This window comes from Cetorhinus maximus, chromosome 19, assembly GCF_964194155.1.
Source record: "Cetorhinus maximus chromosome 19, sCetMax3.hap1.1, whole genome shotgun sequence".
In the NCBI taxonomy this organism is placed as follows: Eukaryota; Metazoa; Chordata; class Chondrichthyes; order Lamniformes; family Cetorhinidae; genus Cetorhinus; species Cetorhinus maximus.
The window spans coordinates 8,671,180-8,689,658 of record NC_135897.1 but is presented as its reverse complement, the minus strand read 5'-3'; the positions used below and the strand labels follow the sequence as shown (position 1 = coordinate 8,689,658).

The window sequence follows — 18,479 nt, the reverse complement described above, 5'->3', positions numbered from 1 at the left end:
AATATCTAAATACTTCTTAAATATTACGAGAGTTCCTGACTCAACCACCCTTTCAGGCAGTGAGTTCCAGACTTCCACAACCCTCTGGGTGAAAAATATTCTCCTCAACTCCCCTCTTAGCCTTCTACCTCTTATCTTGAATCTCTGCCCCCTAGTTATTGACCCTTCTACTAATGGAAAAAGTGCCTTCCTATCCACTATCTATGCCCCTCATAATCTTATACACCTCTATCAGGTGCCCTCTCAATCTTCGCTGCCCCAAGGAAAACAACCCTAGCCTATCCAACCTTTCCTCATAACTCAGACACTCCAGCCCAGGCAGCATCCTGGTAAATCTCCTCTGCACTATTCCCAGTGCAATCATATCTTTCCTATAATTGTGGTGACCAGAACTGCATGCAGTACCCCAGTTGTGGCTTTACCAGTGTTCCAGCATAACCTCCCTGCTCTTTTATTCTATGCCTCAGCTAATAAAGGCAAGTATCCTATATGCCTTCTTAACCACCTTACCTACCTGCTCTGCTATCCTCAGGGATCTGTGAATATGCACACCAAGGTCCCTCATATGTTCAGTATTTTTCAGGGTCCTACCACTTATAGTGTAATCCCTTCTCTTGTTAGCTTCCCCAAGTGCATTACCTCACACTTTTCGGGATTGAATTCCATTTGACACTGTTCTGCCCACCTGACCAGTCCTTTGATATCATCCTGCAGTTTACGGCTATCCTCTTCACTATTTACCACCCTACCAATTTTCATGTCATCCGCAAACTTCTTGATCATATCCCCTACATTTAAGTCCAATTCATTTATGTACACCACAAACAGCAAGGGCCCCAGCACCGAGCCCTGTGGAACCTCACTGGAAACAGACTTCCAGTCACAGAAACATCCCTGTACCATCATTCTCTGCTTCCTGCATCTCAGCCAATTTTGGATCCAACGTGTCACTTTGCCTTGGATCCCATGGGCTCTTAATTTCTTGACCAGTCTGCCATGAGGTACATTGTCAAAAGCCTTGCTAAAGTCAATGTAGAACACATCAAATGCATTACCCTCATCAACACTCCTGGTTACTTCCTCAAAAATTTGATCAAATTTGTCAAAGACGACCTTCCCTTAACAAATCCACGCTGACTATCCCTGATTAATCCGTGTCTCTCCAAGTGCAGATATATTCTGTCCCTCAGGATTCTTTCTAGTAACTTCTCAACCACTGAAGTTAGACTGCTTGGCCAGTAATTTCCTGATCTATCCCTTCCTCCATTCTTTACTAATGGGACAATGTTAGTAGTCCTCTAGCACCTCTCCTGTGGCCAGAGAAGATTTGAAAATTACTGCCATGGCCCCTGATATCTCTTCCCTTGCCTTCCTCAACAGCCTGGGATACATCTCATCCGGGCCTGCTGATTTATCCACTTTTAAGGCCGCTAAACCCACTAGTACCTCCTCTCTCTGTTAATTTCCTCTAATATTTCACAGTCCTCCACCCTGATGTCTATACCTGCATCGTCCTTTTCCATTGTGAAGACCAACGAAAAGTATTCATTGAGGACTGTACCCATGTCTTCTGGGTCCACACACAGATTACCTCTATGGTCCCTAATTGGCCCTACTCTTTTCCTAGTTATTCTCTTGCTCGTTATATATTTAAAAAAACTCTTTGGGTTTTCCTGTATTCTACCCACAAATGTTTTCTCATGCACTCTCTTAGCTTTCCTAATTTCCTTTTTAAGTTTCTCGTGGCACCAGGAGTAATCCGGAGATTACACCTTTGAAGTCCTGCTTTTCAATTTCTTACCTGACTCCCTAAAGTCTGCTCGCAGGACCTCATTTCTCTTTCTTCCTATGTCATTGGTCCCAACATGGACCATGACCTCTAGCTGTTCACCCTCCCCCTTCAGAATGTCCTGCAGCCTTGACCCTGGCACCTGGGAGGCAACATACCATCCTGGAGTCACGTCTACGGCTGCAGAAGCGCCTGTGTACTCCCTTCACTAATGAATTCCCTACCACTATTGCCTTTCCACATTTCCTCCTCCCACCCTGAGCAGCTGGACTGCCCACAGTGCCATGATTTTGGCTCTGGTTGGCCTCCACAGAGGAACCTTCACTATCACCATTTTCCAAGGCCAAAAAACAGTTTGCGAGCGAGATGCACTCAGGGGATTCCCTCACTACCTGCCCGGTCCCCTTCTTCCGTCTGGAGGTCACCCATTCCCTCTCTGCTTGCACTTCCTTAAGCTGTGGGGTGACCACGTCCTGAAACGTGATATCCATGAATCTCTCAGTCTCGTGAATGCTCTGTAGTGCCCTCAGCTGCCGATGAAGCTCCAAAACCCAGAGCTCGAGTTGCTCCAGTCGGAGGCACCTCCTGCACACGTGGTCATCCAGACCACCAGGAGCATCTAGGATTTCCCACATAGCGCAGGATGTGCAAATCACGGGACTGAGCTCCCCAGGCACATCTTAACTAAATAGAATATGGACCCTTGCTTTTATTTTACCCTTACTCTTACTTGAGTCTTGCTGTTTTAAACTCTCTCTCCCAAAGTCTTGCTGTTTTAACCTCTCTGTCCCGAAGTCTCGCTGTTTTAATCTCTCTCTCCCGAAGTCTCACTGTTTTAACCTCTCTCTCCCGAAGTCTCACTGTTTTAACCTCTCTCTCCCAAAGTCTCACTGTTTTACCCTCTCTCTCCCGAAGTCTCTCTGTTTTACCCTCTCTCTCCCGAAGTCTCGCTGTTTTAACCTCTCTCTCCCGAAGTCTCGCTGTTTTAACCTCTCTCTCCAGAAGTCTCACTGTTTTAAACTCTCTCTCCCGAAGTCTCGCTGTTTTAACCTCTCTCTCCCGAAGTCTGACAGTTTTAACCTCTCTCTCCCGAAGTCTCGCTGTTTTAACCTCTCTCTCCCGAAGTCTGACAGTTTTAACCTCTCTCTCCCAAAGTCTCACTGTTTTAACCTCTCTCTCCCGAAGTCTCACTGTTTTAATCTCTCTCTCCCGAAGTTTCACTGTTTTAATCTCTCTCTCCCGAAGTCTCACTGTTTTAACCTCTCTCTCCCGAAGTCTCGCTGTTTTAACCTCTCTCTCCCGAAGTCTCGCTGTTTTAACCTCTCTCTCCCGAAGTCTCACTGTTTTAACCTCTCTCTCTCCCGAAGTCTCACTGTTTAACCTCTCTCTCCCGAAGTCTCACTGTTTTAACCTCTCTCTCTCCCGAAGTCTCGCTGTTTAACCTCTCTCTCCCGAAGTCTCACTGTTTAACCTCTCTCTCCCGAAGTCTCACTGTTTTAACCTCTCTCTCTCCCGAAGTCTCGCTGTTTTAAACTCTCTCTCTCGAAGTCCCACTGTTTTAACCTCTCTGTCCTGAAGTCTCGCTGTTTTAATCTCTCTCTCCCAAAGTCTCGCTGTTTTAAACTCTCTCTCTCGAAGTCTCACTGTTTTAACCCCTCTCTCCCGAAGTCTCTCTGTTTTAAACTCTCTCTCCCGAAGTCGCTGTTTTAAACTCTCTCTCTCGAAGTCTCACTGTTTTAACCTCTCTCTCCCAAAGTCTCGTTGTTTAAACCTCTCTGTCCTGAAGTCTCGCTGTTTTAACCTCTCTCTCCCAAAGTCTCGTTGTTTAAACCTCTCTGTCCTGAAGTTTCATTGTTTTAACCTCTCGCTGTCCCGAAGTCTCGCTGTTTTAACCTCTCTCTCTCTTGAAGCCTCATTGTCATAAACTCTCTCTCCCGAAGTCTCACTGTTTAAACCTCTCTATCCCAAAATCTCTCTGTTTTAACCTCTCTCCCGCAAAGTTTCCCTGTTTTGGCCTCTATCTCCCAAAGTCTCACTGTTTTAACCTCTCTCCCGAAACCTCTCTGTTTTAACCTCTTTCTCCTGAAGTCTCACTGTTTTGATCTCTCTCTCCTGAAGTTTAATTGTTTTAACATTTCTCTCCTGAAGTCTCGCTGTTTTTACCTCTCTCCCAAAGTCTCGCTGTTTTACCCACTCTGTCCCAAAGTGTTGCTGTTTTAACCTCTCTCTCAAGAAGTTAAACTGCTGTCCCCTCTGCTCTCCGCACCCTTTTCAAACTGAAGTCCCCGCCGCTCTCCGTGCTCTTTTCAAACTGAAGTCTCTCCCGCTCTCCGCACCCTTTTCAAACTGAAGTCTCCGCCGCTCTCCGTGCTCTTTTAAAACTGAAGGCTCAGCTGCTCTCCGCACCCTTTTCAAACTGAAGTCTCCGCCACTCTCTGCGCCCTTTTCAAACTGAAGTCTCCGCCACTCTCTGCGCCCTTTTCAAACTGAAGTCCCCGTCGCTCTCTGTGATCTTTTCAAACTGAAGTCTCTCCCGCTCTCCACGCCCTTTTAAACTGAAGTCTCTCCCGCTCCCCGTGCTCTTTTCAAACTGAAGTCTCTCCCGCTCCCTGTGCTCTTTTCAAACTGAAGTCTCTCCCGCTCCCTGTGCTCTTTTCAAACTGAAGTCTCTCCCGCTCTCCGCACCCTTTTCAAACTGAAGTCCCCGCCACTCTCCGTGCTCTTTTCAAACGGACCATTCAGATCTCTCATTGACATCGAGATCTCCCTGCAACACAAAAACGCTGAAAACGTTTGACTGCATTGGACAGCATGGTGGACTGTATCACGCATGTCTAGAAACAGCATGCCAAGCAAAAAAAGATTAAGAGGTTTTTGAGGACCTAACTCCAACATTTTTTTAATGCAAATCTCTGGCCAGCCTTTTCCAAGGTCAGGCCATTGTAAGATGTGAACAAATTGAATAAAGACTTTTTCACACATTCAGTACTTTACTCTGTTTTCATTTGGCATTTGAAGCTGTTGTTTTTGACATAGACCGCATTTATAGGCATATTGCATTACTTAGAAATGCACTAATGTGGAATGGGGCATCCTCAGCTATCAGTAAGCTCCACTTAAAAATTTGTGGGTGGATCCATGGGATTTTACTTGTGGTGGAAGAGGTAAGAAGTTTAAATTGTTTTTGAGTCCCACAAAAAAAAATGTTTCAGGGAGGGAAAAGAGCATGGTTCTTGATTTCAACACAGGGATGAGGAAATGTGTGTAATACTGTGTATTTGGAACATCGGAGAGGATAGTTCGGTGCATCACCACCATTATATGAAGAATCAAATAGAAAGAGATGAGGAAGGCAGAAAGAGGAAAGACAGATAGGAACTGGAAGATAGAATTGGCATGTGGTTGTCACCTGAGTTTTACTTAGTGATTAATAGGACATGAAAACTAGTTGCTAAGATAACCTTTGTTTTATAAAGGGGAAAATGAATGGCACTACTAGTGACAAAAAAATACATTGCATCACTTGTCCTGCAACATCAACAACAACTTGTATTTATAGATCACCTTTAAAGTAATGAAGTATCCCAAGGCGCTTTGCGGGGTCATTATAAAACAAAACTTCACATCGAGCCACATAAGGAGATATTAGGTCAGATGATCGAAAGTTTGGTCAAAGAGGCCTTGAAGAAGAAAAATGAGGTGGAGATGGAGAGGTGCAGGGAGGGAATTCCAGAGCTTAGGGCCTAGGTAGCTGAAGGGATAACCACCAATGGTAGAGCCATTAAAATTAGGGATGGATAAGAAGCCAGAATTGGAGGTGTGTAGATACCTCAGAGGGTTGGGAAGCTGGAGGAGATTACAGAGATAGGGAGGGGCGAGACCCTGCAGGAATTTGAAAACAAGGATGAGGATTTTTAAATTGAGGCATGGCTTAACTGGGAGCCAATGTAAGTCAGTGAGCACAGAGGTGATGGGTGAAATAGACTTGGTGTGAGTTAGGACACAGGCAGCGGAGTTTGGAATGACCGCAAGTTTATGGAGAGTAGAATGTGGGAGGCTGAACAAGATTGTATTGGAATCGTCAAGTTTAGAGGTAACAAGGACATGGGTGAGGATTTCAGAAAACGATGAACTGAGGCAGAGGAGTTCAGGGGAGTTAGGGAGGTGGAAAAAGTCAATCTGAGTGACGGTGTTGTCAGCATACATGGTGTGTTTTCAGATGATGTCGCCAAAGGGCAACATGTAGATGGGGAAGTAGGAGGGTGGCTAAGGATAGATCCTTGGGGGATGCCAAAGGTAACAGTGCAGGAGCAGGAAGAGAAGCCATTGCTATGAATAAATAGATAAGAATGGAACCAGGTGAGGGCAGGTCCCACCCACTTGGAGAGGCACTAGGGGAGAATGTCTCAACCAGGTTGAGACAGGTTGAGAAGGATGAGGAGGGATAGTTTACCTTTGTCACAGTCATGTAGGATGTTACATGGGACCTTGATAGGAGCCGTTTCCATATTGTGGTTTTGTGGCAAGAGTGAAACCATAATTGAAAGGATTCTAAATGGCGTTCTGGGAAAGATCTGTATGGATTTGGGAGGTGACAACACATTCAAGGGCTTTGGAGAGGAAAGGGAGATCGAAGGTGAGCAGTAGTTTGTAATGATGGAGGGGCCATAGGTCAATATTCTTGAGAACTGTCCCTGTGCAAGCTTTCCACCCTAAAAGTATTTTGTTACTATAGCTCTGTAATGGCACAAGATCTGCAGAAACTCACCACAAAGGATTATAGAACTGCAGTGTCATAATATTCTGTGGCCAGATGAAATTACAATGAAATCCTCCTTGAAACAGTGAACTCGTGACAAAATAAGGCAAAATAGCTGGCCAACCTACTGTAGCAGTGACATTCAATATAGATTCTCTATAATATCAGTAAAGCAAATCTCAAGGGAACAGTTCAGTGCAAGCCTGGTGTGCTTCATGATACATTCATCCACTGCTCGAAGAATTAGCTCCAATCTGTCTGGATTGAAGTTCGCCTTCATATCTTTGAAGTTGGGCCCAGAAACCCTCATTGGGCTCCACCACTGGCCTGGCTGACTTCACATGCTGCAAAAACAAAACACAGTGGCAGATTTAAAATAAGTCAGTCAGGCTCTCCTTATCCAAAAGGAAACATTGGCTGATGTGATTCTCCTCACTGGCTAAGCTGTTCAGGGGCCAATTATAATAGTCCAACTTCCACCCTAGAATCAACTAACTCAGGACAGCCCAACGGTCAACTTTTGCTCTTCTAGATAGGTATGGCTCAGCACCATAGAGGGCATTCTGGTTACCCATCGAAAGGCCTACCAATTCCTAATGGTTCAGGTTCATACTGGAAAATCAAAGCCCTGGGGGAGCAGCAAAAGCCTGAAAGGACAGCCAGAATATAAGGAGTAGCAGTAGCCAGAGAGCATGCACATGATAAATATCAAAGGCCTGAGAGCAGAGTGAGAGTAGCAGAGACCTGAGAACACAGCAAGAATAGAGGCCTGGAGGCACAGAGGCCTGGGAGCACAGTGAGAATAACAGAGGCCTGAGAACACAGCAAGAGTGGCAGAGGCATGAGAGCACAGAGAGAGTAGAAGAGGCCTGAGAGCACAGCAAGAGTAGTGGAGGCCTGAGAGCACAGTGAGACTGGCAGAGGCCTGAGAGAAGAATGAGAATATTGGAGGCCCAACAGCAGAGCAAGAGTAATAGAGGCCTGAGAGCACAGCAAGAGTGGTAGAGGCCTGAGGGCACAGAGAGTGTAGTGAAGGTCTGAGAGCAGGGAGAGCGTAGTGGAGGCCTGAGAGCACAGTGAGAGTGGCAGAGGCCTGAGAGCACAGTGAGAGAGGCAGAGACCTGAGGGCACAAAGAGAGAGGCAGAGGCCTGAGAGCACAGTGAGAGAGGCAGAGGCCTGAGGGCACAGTGAGAGTGGCAGAGGCCTGAGAGCACAGTGAGAGATAGCAGAGACCTGAGGGCACAAAGAGAGTAATAGATTCCCAAAAGCACAGTGAGAGGAGTGAGGACAGAGAGCACAGCGAGAGCAGTGGTAGCCTGAGAGCACAGCAACATCAGCAGATTCCTGAGAACATAATGGGGATAAATGGAGTAGCAGAGGCAACAAATTGAAAAACAACAGCAACAAAGAAATCAAGGACTGCCACAGAGGGCAGCAGGTAGGTGGTTGGTTTGTCTTTTGTCTGTCTTTTATTTTGCCTCTAAGTTAGAGCAGATGGTTAAACTATTAAAATTTAGTAAGTCTTAAAAAACTTTTAGTGAGTCTGGAGTTTTCATTTTTGATACGTTTAGTGTAAAGACAATATCTTTTTATTTCTGTTGGGCTGTGGATTAAAATTACAATGGCTGCAGTTTGAAATACGTGTCCACTGGAACAGTGTGAGGGATATATACAATGTTGCTGTCCCGGAACAGAGTGTGCCATGAAAGACAGGATGGTGCCAAGGAGGAGTCTGGTCTAACGGGGAACTGCCTGGCAACAACATTTTAATTGCCCCCTTATTAGGTGACCAGGGTTTGTGTGAGAGCAGTGAAGCAGAATAGCTTCTAGCCTGAAAGGAAAAAGACCTAAAACCCCTGTCTTCTATGTGTGTAAGGTTCCAGTAATTCTACAATAGCTAGCTGGCTTTTTTTCCCTCATATCTCTATAACCTGCTCTCTCTCTCTCAAACCCCCTGTCAAGAGCCAAAGGGAAAATCACTGTTAGAGGCATTGAAAGGCAAGTGCTCAGCCAGTGAACTAAAGACTGAATGTGCTGGAAGACCACCTCGTGTCATCAACAAAGAACTGAGAGGAGTTTGGAAGCCATTGATCAAAATCAACCCATCGAATCCTGTACTCCGGAATTGGTGCTATTGAACTGTTTTATCCCACCGTTAAAATCCATGTTTTGTGTGTCTTGTACATATGTGTATTGGGATTTAAGAAGGGGTAGAGTTTAGGTTATAGTGTTAGAAATTAGCAGTTCATATTTCTTTCTTTTGCCACTGCTTAAAGATAATTTGTTCAATAAATAGTTATTTACTTATTAAATTCACAAATCTGGTGCTTGTATTCTGTTAACCTAAATTAAACAGGTGGTTGATCAAACTTTTCACATTAATTGAGGCTCAGGGAGAAGTGGAGCTGGATATTGCAGTGACTATCCCCAGTGAGTTGTGACATTAGATAGTAGTTCAATAAATAGAGTCATGGCAGGCGATCACAGTTAAATGCACATTCTGTTCCACGTGGGAACTCAAGTGCGCTCATCATATCCCAGAGAAAGAAGTGTCTTTAGCTGGCTGGAGAAGCTCGAGCTCCAGGTTTCGGAGCTTAAGCAGCAGCTGGCATCTTTGCGGCACATCCACAAAGCTGAGAACTACCTCGATAGCACATTGTGGAGGTAGCCATCCTGCAGGTTAACAGTGTGCAGGCAGAAAGGAAATGGGTGACCACCAGACAATGAAGGAGGACCAGGCAGTTAGTGCAGGAGCCCCCTGAGTTCATCTTACTCCCTAACAGGTTCAGCTGTGCAAGGGGAGGAGGCATGCCAGGAAAGCAATAGGGACTTCAATAGCTGGTGGAACAGGCAGGCATTTCTGTGGCCACAGGCATCATTCAAGGATGGTGTATTGCCTCCTTAGTGCCAGGATCAAAGATGTCACTGAGCAGCTGCAGAACACCCTGAGCGGGAGGGGTAAACAGCCAAATGTCATGGTCGACATCAGTGTTAATGGCTTAGGTAGAAGGAGGGATGAGATCCTGCAGGCAAATTTTACAGAGCTAGGAAAGAAATTAAAAAGTAGGAGCTCGAAGGTAGGAATCTCAGTGGACATGTTAGTGAGTAGAGAAATAGGAGGAGACAGCAGATGAGAGATGGTGCAGGATGTAGATTCCTGGGAATAGGAATGATACTGAGGGTTGAGATCTGTACAAGCCAGAGTGAAGTGATCACCCATGTTATCCAATGTGATCAATTTAACTTGACTTGACCAATGGGAAGCTGACTGGATCTGATTGGCTTGTTATTTTACAGCTCTGGTAGCTATCTTGATTGTTGATGAAAGCTGTAAGACCCCATTTAGTGGAACATCCATTCCATTGTGCCTGGGCTGGACTGTCTCCATGGTGTGTTCAAGAAGATGGTGACACTCAATCAATTCAGGGTGAACTCTCACAGTGCCGCTCAGTTAGAGATTTTGCCATCTGCTGTCTACCTCATGAGGATACAAGTCCACTGTCATAAGATGCTGTCATTTGTTGTATGGATGTGGTGCTAGTTGGGAGGGGTGGGAGGGGGGCGCGGAGCTGGCAAGGCCACATTTATTGCCCTGATAAAGGAAGGATGGGCTTATACTTCAACCACTGCAGTTCCTTGTGATGCTTCCACAACAGTGTTACATAGAAATAATCATCTTTTTGAGAAAAGGAGTTGACCTCTTTGGGGTCAAGTTGATACCTTCAGCAAAGGAAAGACTGAAACTACGGTGATGGATAATCTATTACCCAACCGATGCAGTCCACAGTACTCCAGGACAGTCAGACTGGTTCACTGATGTGATCTGGAAGAATGTGTGTATCAGCAGCGATTGAGATTCTTCCCATCCACCACCCAGTCCTGAGTAAGTTGTGTCAGTTTAGTAAACTAAGCCCCAGCAGTGTCCAGGCACAGCTTTAGTTTTTGCCAACCTGTCCTTAGTTGCTTTGAGCTTAGGTAAGTGTCACATGTTCTTCCAGAGAGAGAAAAAGAGGCCACAAAATTCAATTGGGCCTCAAAACGGGCCTGCTGTGTGATTAAACCAGGCTCATTGTTTCCGATGCAGACAGCATATAGACTTTGTGCTACCCGTAATCCAGACAATGATAAGTATGCTGTTGAGTGGCTGCATGCCTGAGCAGGGGCATACAATCATGAGAGACTAGCACCAGCTAAAACTCCTCTTAAAGGGAAGGTCATTGTGGCTGAAGCAGGTGCCAGAAGTCATTCTACAATTGACTCTGAACTGAAAGACACTAAAGGCTGAATTTTATGGCGCCCCAGGAGGTGGGATGGCAGGCTGGGGGGGTGGCGTAAAATTGCAGTGGCACTGTGCCAATCACCTGCCCACACCCACCAGCCCCACTGATATTTTACCAGCAGCGTGGGAGGTGTCTGGAAACCCCCCTACCCAAGAACCAATTGAGGCCCTAACGTGGTCAATTAATGGCCATTCACCACCACTGGGATTTTACCTGTGGCTGGAGAGGCCAGTGCCTAGTGTTCAGGTTTCATCTGGTGATGTTGTGGCTGTGCTGGGGCCTGGTGGGTGCCTCCTGTTTGGGCAACCTGTACTCATCAGAGACCCCCTCCAAGTTTCCCCACCACCCATGTTTCCCCTCCCTTGTCTTGTAGATCCCGGCCCCTTTACCCCCATCAGCCGAGCCTGCCCCAACCTGGCCCAGCCAGACCCTGGACTTACCTAAAAGCCTGGCTCCATAGTGTCTCCTCTTTGGATTGCCTGTCATCCCAGCACTGGCCACTGCTCCCAATGGTGCTGCTGGGACAAGAGAGCTGCTGCATATATAATTGGACGGCAGCTCCCGGGTGCGGGACTTTCTCTCCAATGGGGGCTGAAGTACCGCCTCAAGCCAATTAACAGCCATTAAAGGCCCTAAAATGGCTGTGGGGTGAACCAGCCAAGTGCAGACGGTCTTGCCACCACTTTTATGCTTGTATATCTCGTCCCCATTATAAAATTCAGCCCAAAGCTGGACAACAAGACAAAGATCAGGACCTAAGATTTTCCATTGTTACACTGGTGGTTTTAGTACAAGTGGTGGAGTGGAAGAGAGAAGCCAACCATCTACAGGGGTAGGAGCAGACAAGCTTTGGGAAGGCAGTGAGACCAGATGGTGGTGGCGATCAATGGCAGGTGTTTATCCCCATGGTCCTGGATGCAGTGCCACAAGAAGTTCAATGACCTCACACAACTTGTCAAGGTCAGTGAATGTGTCTTCAAATGCCAAATCCTGCCAACTGCCTCACTAGCCTCACATTGTTCAATGTATCACACCCTATCACTCACCTTAGCCATCACAACTCATACCTCACATCGTTGCACCTCACCTTCCGTGTGATTAAACCGTGCCTTAGCACTGCTCCAAGCCTCACACCTGTACCTCACCGCATGCACACACTGCCAGCTATTCAACAATGGCAGGCACATCATCCAAACAGATTGCATGGCACTCACTGACCCACTTCTCTCCCTTTTGCAAAACAAGATGGTACAAAATCAGAGGCAGCTGGAGCTAACAGGCAGGGCACAGGCATGGATGCATGTTTTATACTGTTGGCCAAAACAACGGTTGCCATCATTGGAGTGGCTATTGTTGAGACCATAGCCAGTGGCAGGGTTGAAACAATTGAAGATGATGGTACCTGATACCTAATCCTCCTCCTCGCATCCCACCTCCCCCTCATCCCACAATCGCTTCTGATTAATGAGCTGCTGATAGTCTAAACATGCACCTCTTATTTTTCACTTCCCCCCTCACCACAACTCTACCTTTACGCATTTCTCCTTTCAGATTCCTAAGAACCGTAACCTGGTCAGGCAATGGTGGAGGAGAAAGAGGTGGGAAAGCAAAGAGGAAACATCATCACTCACTCTCACACTCACAGCCACGGCTCAGATACTGACACCGCGCGTTCTTCAGAGAATAGCTTAGAACCAGGGTCTGCACGTGGTGAGACAGCAGGCATGGTGGCTTACAGCCAGAGCCGTGGGCAAGAGGAGCACAAGTGCCAGTTCGCATAAGGGCAAGGTCGCACATGAGCTTGCTGCAGAGGACTCAAATGAGAACTTGGATGGGATGGCCTAGGGAAAACAGCCAATAGGAGTGCACCATGAAATGCTTAGCCCATCGGGAAGCCTGCTAGAAAGCTCAAAGTCAAAGAACATGGAGGAGTCTAACTTGGCACAGGGCTTTGCGCAGAACTTGGAGCCTATCCTTTCTAGAGTGTAAGTGGTGTCAAGCTCCATTTTCAGATTTGTGCACCCAGCCATGATGCAGCATCCTGAGACTGATGTCTCAGCTTCCATTGCAGCAGAAGCAGAGGCCACCCATAGCCTACACTGGCAGCTCAGACTAAAGTCAGGCAAGATCAGCTTTACACTTTACAGCCTTCCGGGCTGAATATTGAATTCAACAACTTTAGATCTTAAACTCCCCCTCCCCCCATCCCCACCCCGTTTCTCCCCCTCCCTTTTTTTTCAATAATTTATATAGATTCTTCTTTTCCCACCTATTTCCATTATTTTTAAATCTAAAACTAAAACTTTGTTAGTCTTTCCACCCCACCCCCACTAGAGCTGTACCTTGAGTGTCCTGTCTTCCATTCTTAATTAGCACTTTTCTTAGACAATATCACCACCTTCAACACCTCTTTGATCCTTTTGTCTGTGACATCTTTTGATTATCTGCTCCTTATCACTGCTTGCTTATCTCCATAATCACCACACCCTCAACTTCTCTCTCCCCCCGCCCCCCCCACCTTAAACCAGCTTATATTTCACCTTTCTCCTAACTATGCTTCAGTTCTGCCGAAGGGTCATGAAGACTCGAAACGTTAACTGATTTCTTCTCCACCGATGCTGCCAGACCTGCTGAGTTTTTCCAGGTAATTCTGTTTTTGTTTAAGATCAGCTTGCTGTTATGCAGCCTCGGGCTGATTATCACAAATTGTCTACTCTGCATAATTCTGGCACACCATCCCTTCATGTATACTCATGGCCTCACCAAGATTCCGCCCGGCACAGTTCACACCAGAAGTGCGTGTGTGCCACAGATGCCACCTTGGAGGCAAAGTGGCACTTGCAGCACTGAAAAGCCAGGCACTATAGAGCCAAAATTCACAGTCAGAGAATGCACTTTGGATCAATCAGGTAGAAGCCTTGCCTTTGTTGATATCTTAGCATTTTTTTATTACAGACGCTAAACATGGTGATGGATTTCTTCAAGTGTCAGACAACAGGCCAACAAAAAACTGCCTTGTGCTAACCATAATTATAGTTTAAAACAGCATATTAAAGTAACTCAGCAGTAAGAAAGGAAAAGGTTGAACCTAACCTCTGGAGCAATTTAATTTATTTAATGGGTCTAATTGAAGACCCTGTGTCTTTCAGTCCTATTGGTCACAACCCTTCCTCATTGATCTCTGTAAAAGCAATTTGGTCAATAGCATTACATCTATTGAGAATATCAAGTACAAAAACATTAAACTCTGAAGGAACAAAGTGCAGCTGTCCATTACCCATAATGCTGGAGTGAAACTAAGGCTGCCTGGTGGCCTCTGTTGCTGTAGAAACCATCCCATTAATGTGGGCCAGGCTCCAGGGCAGGAACAGTTGTTTATTATTCCTCTCTAATTTCCTCCCAATCTCTCCTGAAGGTGTTGGCTCATAGCTGGCGTTGGTTTATGCTTGGCATTTCGCTTGAGTGGCCATTCCCCATGAGCAAGCTTAGACAGTTGGTATTGCTAGGCTGTTCAATCAGAATAACAGAAGAAGGCCATTCAGCCCCTTGAGCCTCCTCTGCCATTCAATTAAACCATTGCTGGCCTGCACGCCATTTCCATGTACCTTCCATTGAGCCATATCCCTGACACCCTTACCGACCAAAAATATCAAACTCAGTCTCGAGAGCTCCAGAACCAGAACTTTCTGAGAGAGTCAGATTTTTGCTTCCTCCTTTCCATCTAAGTAGACTGGTCTCATCCTTAAGATTATGACCTCTCGTTCTTGACACCCCCGTCCCCCACATCAGAGGAAATAGTTTCTCTGAAGCTACCTTATCAAATCCTTTTAACATTTTAAACACCTCGATCAAATCATCCTTTGATCGTCTAAACTCAAAGGTGTCATGGAAACCTGGACCTGTCTTCACCCGATGTGCACACATCCATACCAATGAGCAAGGGCCATTGGATAGCAATCAGGGTTGCAAACCCCAAGCCATATGCCAGAAGGTGCCAGGTTCAATCGCCCATGCATACCGAGGTATCTGATCTCAGCCAAGGCTTCTGCAATTGGCCTCAGTGCCCCCAGGCTGGGGTGGGAGAGTTCAGCTCCCACTTCTGATTACCATCCAGTCATTGTTGCTGGAGTCTGAAAGTTTGCAGACAGCAAACAAAGTCTAAATTGGGCTATATCTGTGTTGTATCACGTGCTTGAATAGCCTTCGATCACTCACTTGGAGAGCTGCTGCTAGCTATAGGACCATGTCCCAGAAGCATAGAAACATAGACATTGAAATTTGGAGTAGTAATAAGCCATTTGGCCCTTCGAGCCTGCTCCGCCATTCATTATGATCATGGCTGATCATCCAACTCAATAGCCTGCTCCCGCTTTCTCCCCATACCCTTTGATCCCTTTCGCCCCAAGAGCTATATCTAACTCCTTCTTGAAAACATACAATGTTTTGGCCTCAACTATTTTCTGTGGTAATGAATTCCACAGGCTCACCACTCTCCGGGTGAAGAAATTTCCCCTCATCTCAGTCCTAAATGGTCTACCCCGTATCCTCAGACTGTGACCCCTGGTTCTGGACTCCCCCACCATCAGGAACATCCATCCTGCATCTACCCTGTCTAGTCCTGTTAGAATTTTATAGGTTTCTATGAGATCCCCCCTCATTCTTCTGAACTCCAGCAAATATAATCCTAACTGACTCAATCTCTCCTCATATGTCAGCCACGCCATCCCAGGAATCAGTCTGGTAAACCTTCGCTGCACTCCCTCTATAGCAAGTACATCCTTCTTCAGATAAGGAGACCAAAACTGCACACAATATTCCAAGTGTGGTCTCACCAAGGCCCTGTATAATTGCAGCAAGACATCGCTGCTCTTGTACTCGAATCCTCTGGCTATGAAGGCCAACATACCATTTGTCTTCTTTACCGCCTGCTGCACCTGCATGCTTACCTTCAGCGACTGGTGTATGAGGACACCCAGGTCTCGTTGTACATTCCCCTCTCTCAATTTATAGCCATTCAGATAATAATCTGCCTTCCTCTTTTTGCTACCAAAGCGGATGACCTCACATTTATCCACATTATACTGCATCTGCAATGCATTTGCCCACTTACTCAGCTTGTCCAAATCACCCTGAAGTATCTCTGCATCCTCCTCACAGCTCACCCTCCCACCCAGCTTTGTGTCTTCTGCAAATTTGGAGATATTACATTTAATTCCCTCATCTAAATCATTAATATATATTGAGAATAGCTGGGGTCCCAGCACCGATCCCTGCGGTACCCCACTAGTCACTGCCTGCCGTTCGGAAAAAGACCCGTTTATTCCTACACTTTGCAGATCAGAGTGAAATTCATTGGACAGGAGTTGGCCTTTTCAGCAAGAAGTAATGGTAGACCTTTATAAATCACCGACTACAGACCTCAGCTGGAATATTGTCCGATTCTGAAATCCACACTTCAGGCCAAGGCCTTGGGAAGGGTACAGAGTAGATTTACTTGAATGGTACCTGAGGTGAGGTCTTTCAGTTGTCTGGGGAGAGTAGAGAAGTTCTCCTTAGAGCAGAGAAGCTTAAGAGGAGATTTAATGGAGATGTTCAAAACCACAGTGGTGGGGGCTTTGATAAAGTAGATAGGGGTAAACTGTTTCCAGTGGCAGGAGGGTCGGCAACCGGAGGATAGAGATGAAAAAGGTTATTTGCAAAAGAACCAGAGGCAAGATGAGGAGAAATCATTTTACTATGATCTGGAATGTGTTGCCTGAAAATACTGTGGATGCACATTTGACAGCAAATTTCTAAAGGGAATTGGATAAATACTTGAAAGGGAGCAATTACACTATGGGGAGTATCGGAGTGCAATCAGCTGGATTCAAAGAGCCAGCACAGGCACATGGGCCGATTGGCCTCCTGCTGTATGATTCTAGGTTGCCCTCGCATTGCAGAACGACACAGAGAGGTGAGCTGGCAGTGTAAGTGAGGGATGGCGATGGCATTGTCCACTGGAAGTTCCCAGCAGGTTTCACCCGACGGTGAAGTCTGTTTAGAGCTCACTCACCTCGAACGCTTCCTGGAGGGAGAGGTGCCCGTGCTTCATGAGGTAGGCGGTGCAGATGGCTGCTGACCTGCTGCGGCCGTTCTTGCAGTACACCAGGGTCCGGCCGCCTGCCCTCCCGGCATCCTCGATTGCGTCGGCGCACCTGTCGAAGTACTTGTAGAGATTCTCAGCCGGGTCGTCGAAGACGGGGACCCGCATGGTGCTTATCTTCAGCCCTGGGAAGGGTTGCTGCTTTGACACATTGATGCAAAAAGTCACCCCCTCTCTCGAGAGCAGCTCGTCATCGCAGGCCGATCGGGAATTACTCATCAGCAATGAGTCAGTGAGCTTGCACAGCTGAAGCATTTAACAAGGGAACAAACGGGCGCCGCCAATAAAAAGTGAAGCTGAGTTTTGATGGGAAACTCAGTGGAACGACCTGGCTACTGGAGGTATCAGAACTCAGCCCCTTCGACACACTTCACCTTAGTCATGTAAAATTCAATGGCTGCAGAGGGGCGAGCAAATAACAGGGACATTCTTTGCACTTAGAGTGCTTCCCTGTAGAAGCTGCCTTGTACTCCCAGTGAAGTGTGTGTGTGTGTGTGTGTGTACTGAATCTGCTATATTTACAGCCGTCATTGCTTGGGAGGCTTCCACCAGGTCCTAATGCCACCTGGGTTACGGTACAAGCAGCACAGCATTTTCTATTAAAAGCACACTTCTGTAAGGGAAACATCAAATAAATAAACATTCTCTGATTCTTTTCTTTGTACCTTTTTTTCTCCTTTTCAATTTTCTAATGCTTTTCAGTATCTCACCCACATTATTATTCATCATGTGCAAACCGGGGTGGTTAGTCTGCTATTTAACAGTGCTTTTTTCTCTTTATTCTTTCATGGGGTGTGGGCGTCGCTGGCAAGGCCAGCATTTGTTGGCCATCCCTAATTGCCCTTGAGCCGAGAGGCTTGCTCGGCCATTCCAGAGGGCAGTTAAGAGTCAACCACATTGCTGTGGGTCTGGGGTCATGTGTAGGGCAGACCAGGTAAGGGTGGCAGATTTCCTTCCCTAAAGGACATTAGTGAATATGGGCTTTTATGGTAATCATTGATAGTTTCACGGTCACCATTACTGAAACTAGTTTTCAAATCCAGATGTTTTTAATTGAATTTAAATTCCACCAGATGCCATGTCCTCACAATTTTAGCCTGGACCTCTGGATTACTAGTCCAATGACATTATCACTATACCATCATCTCCCTTATAAGGCCAATCTTACCCTCACCTACACGCACTTTCCATTGGCTAAGTTTCTCCCCCTGTAACACTATAAGGCCAATTGCAGCCTATTGGCCATGCAAGCTGAGATCATCCAATCTCAGAGGAAAGCCCTCCAGGTGAGTAAATCCATCTGCTGTGCACATGAATATTCATGAAGCAAAATGACTGGGAAAGGAGAAGATCTGCAGCCATCTTTGTTGCAGGGACATCACACGCGAGTGGCAAGGATCTCAATGGAATCTAATCTACCTTCTCACAATTGTGTTCTCAGAAGAAAGGTTGACCAAATGCTTTTTGGGTGAGACAGCAAGGCAATCTTAAATCACAAAGGAAAGGAA

At 46.3% G+C, this 18,479-nt stretch overlaps 1 protein-coding gene across 1 annotated transcript; it reads right to left on the bottom strand.

Moving 5' to 3' along the window:
- Positions 1 to 4,759: 4,759 nt before the first annotated feature.
- On the bottom strand, positions 4,760 to 17,421 carry dusp28 (dual specificity phosphatase 28). Its single transcript, XM_078563458.1, has 2 exons — positions 16,882 to 17,421; positions 4,760 to 6,892 (listed from the first exon to the last, which is right to left on the bottom strand). The coding sequence occupies exons 1-2, from the start codon at positions 17,224 to 17,226 to the stop codon at positions 6,773 to 6,775; spliced, it is 465 nt and encodes a 154-aa protein (XP_078419584.1). The 5' UTR covers positions 17,227 to 17,421; the 3' UTR covers positions 4,760 to 6,772.
- Between the last annotated feature and the right edge of the window lie 1,058 nt (positions 17,422 to 18,479).

What these genes read in the sequence shown, in the direction of transcription:
- dusp28 (XM_078563458.1), bottom strand. Translation starts at nt 17,226, where the DNA reads ATGCTTCAGCTGTGCAAGCTCACTGACTCATTGCTGATGAGTAATTCC. An exon ending in CCCTCCAGGAAGCGTTCGAG is followed by an intron (nt 6,893 to 16,881) that starts GTGAGTGAGCTC and finishes TTGTTTTTGCAG; the next exon opens with CATGTGAAGTCAGCCAGGCC.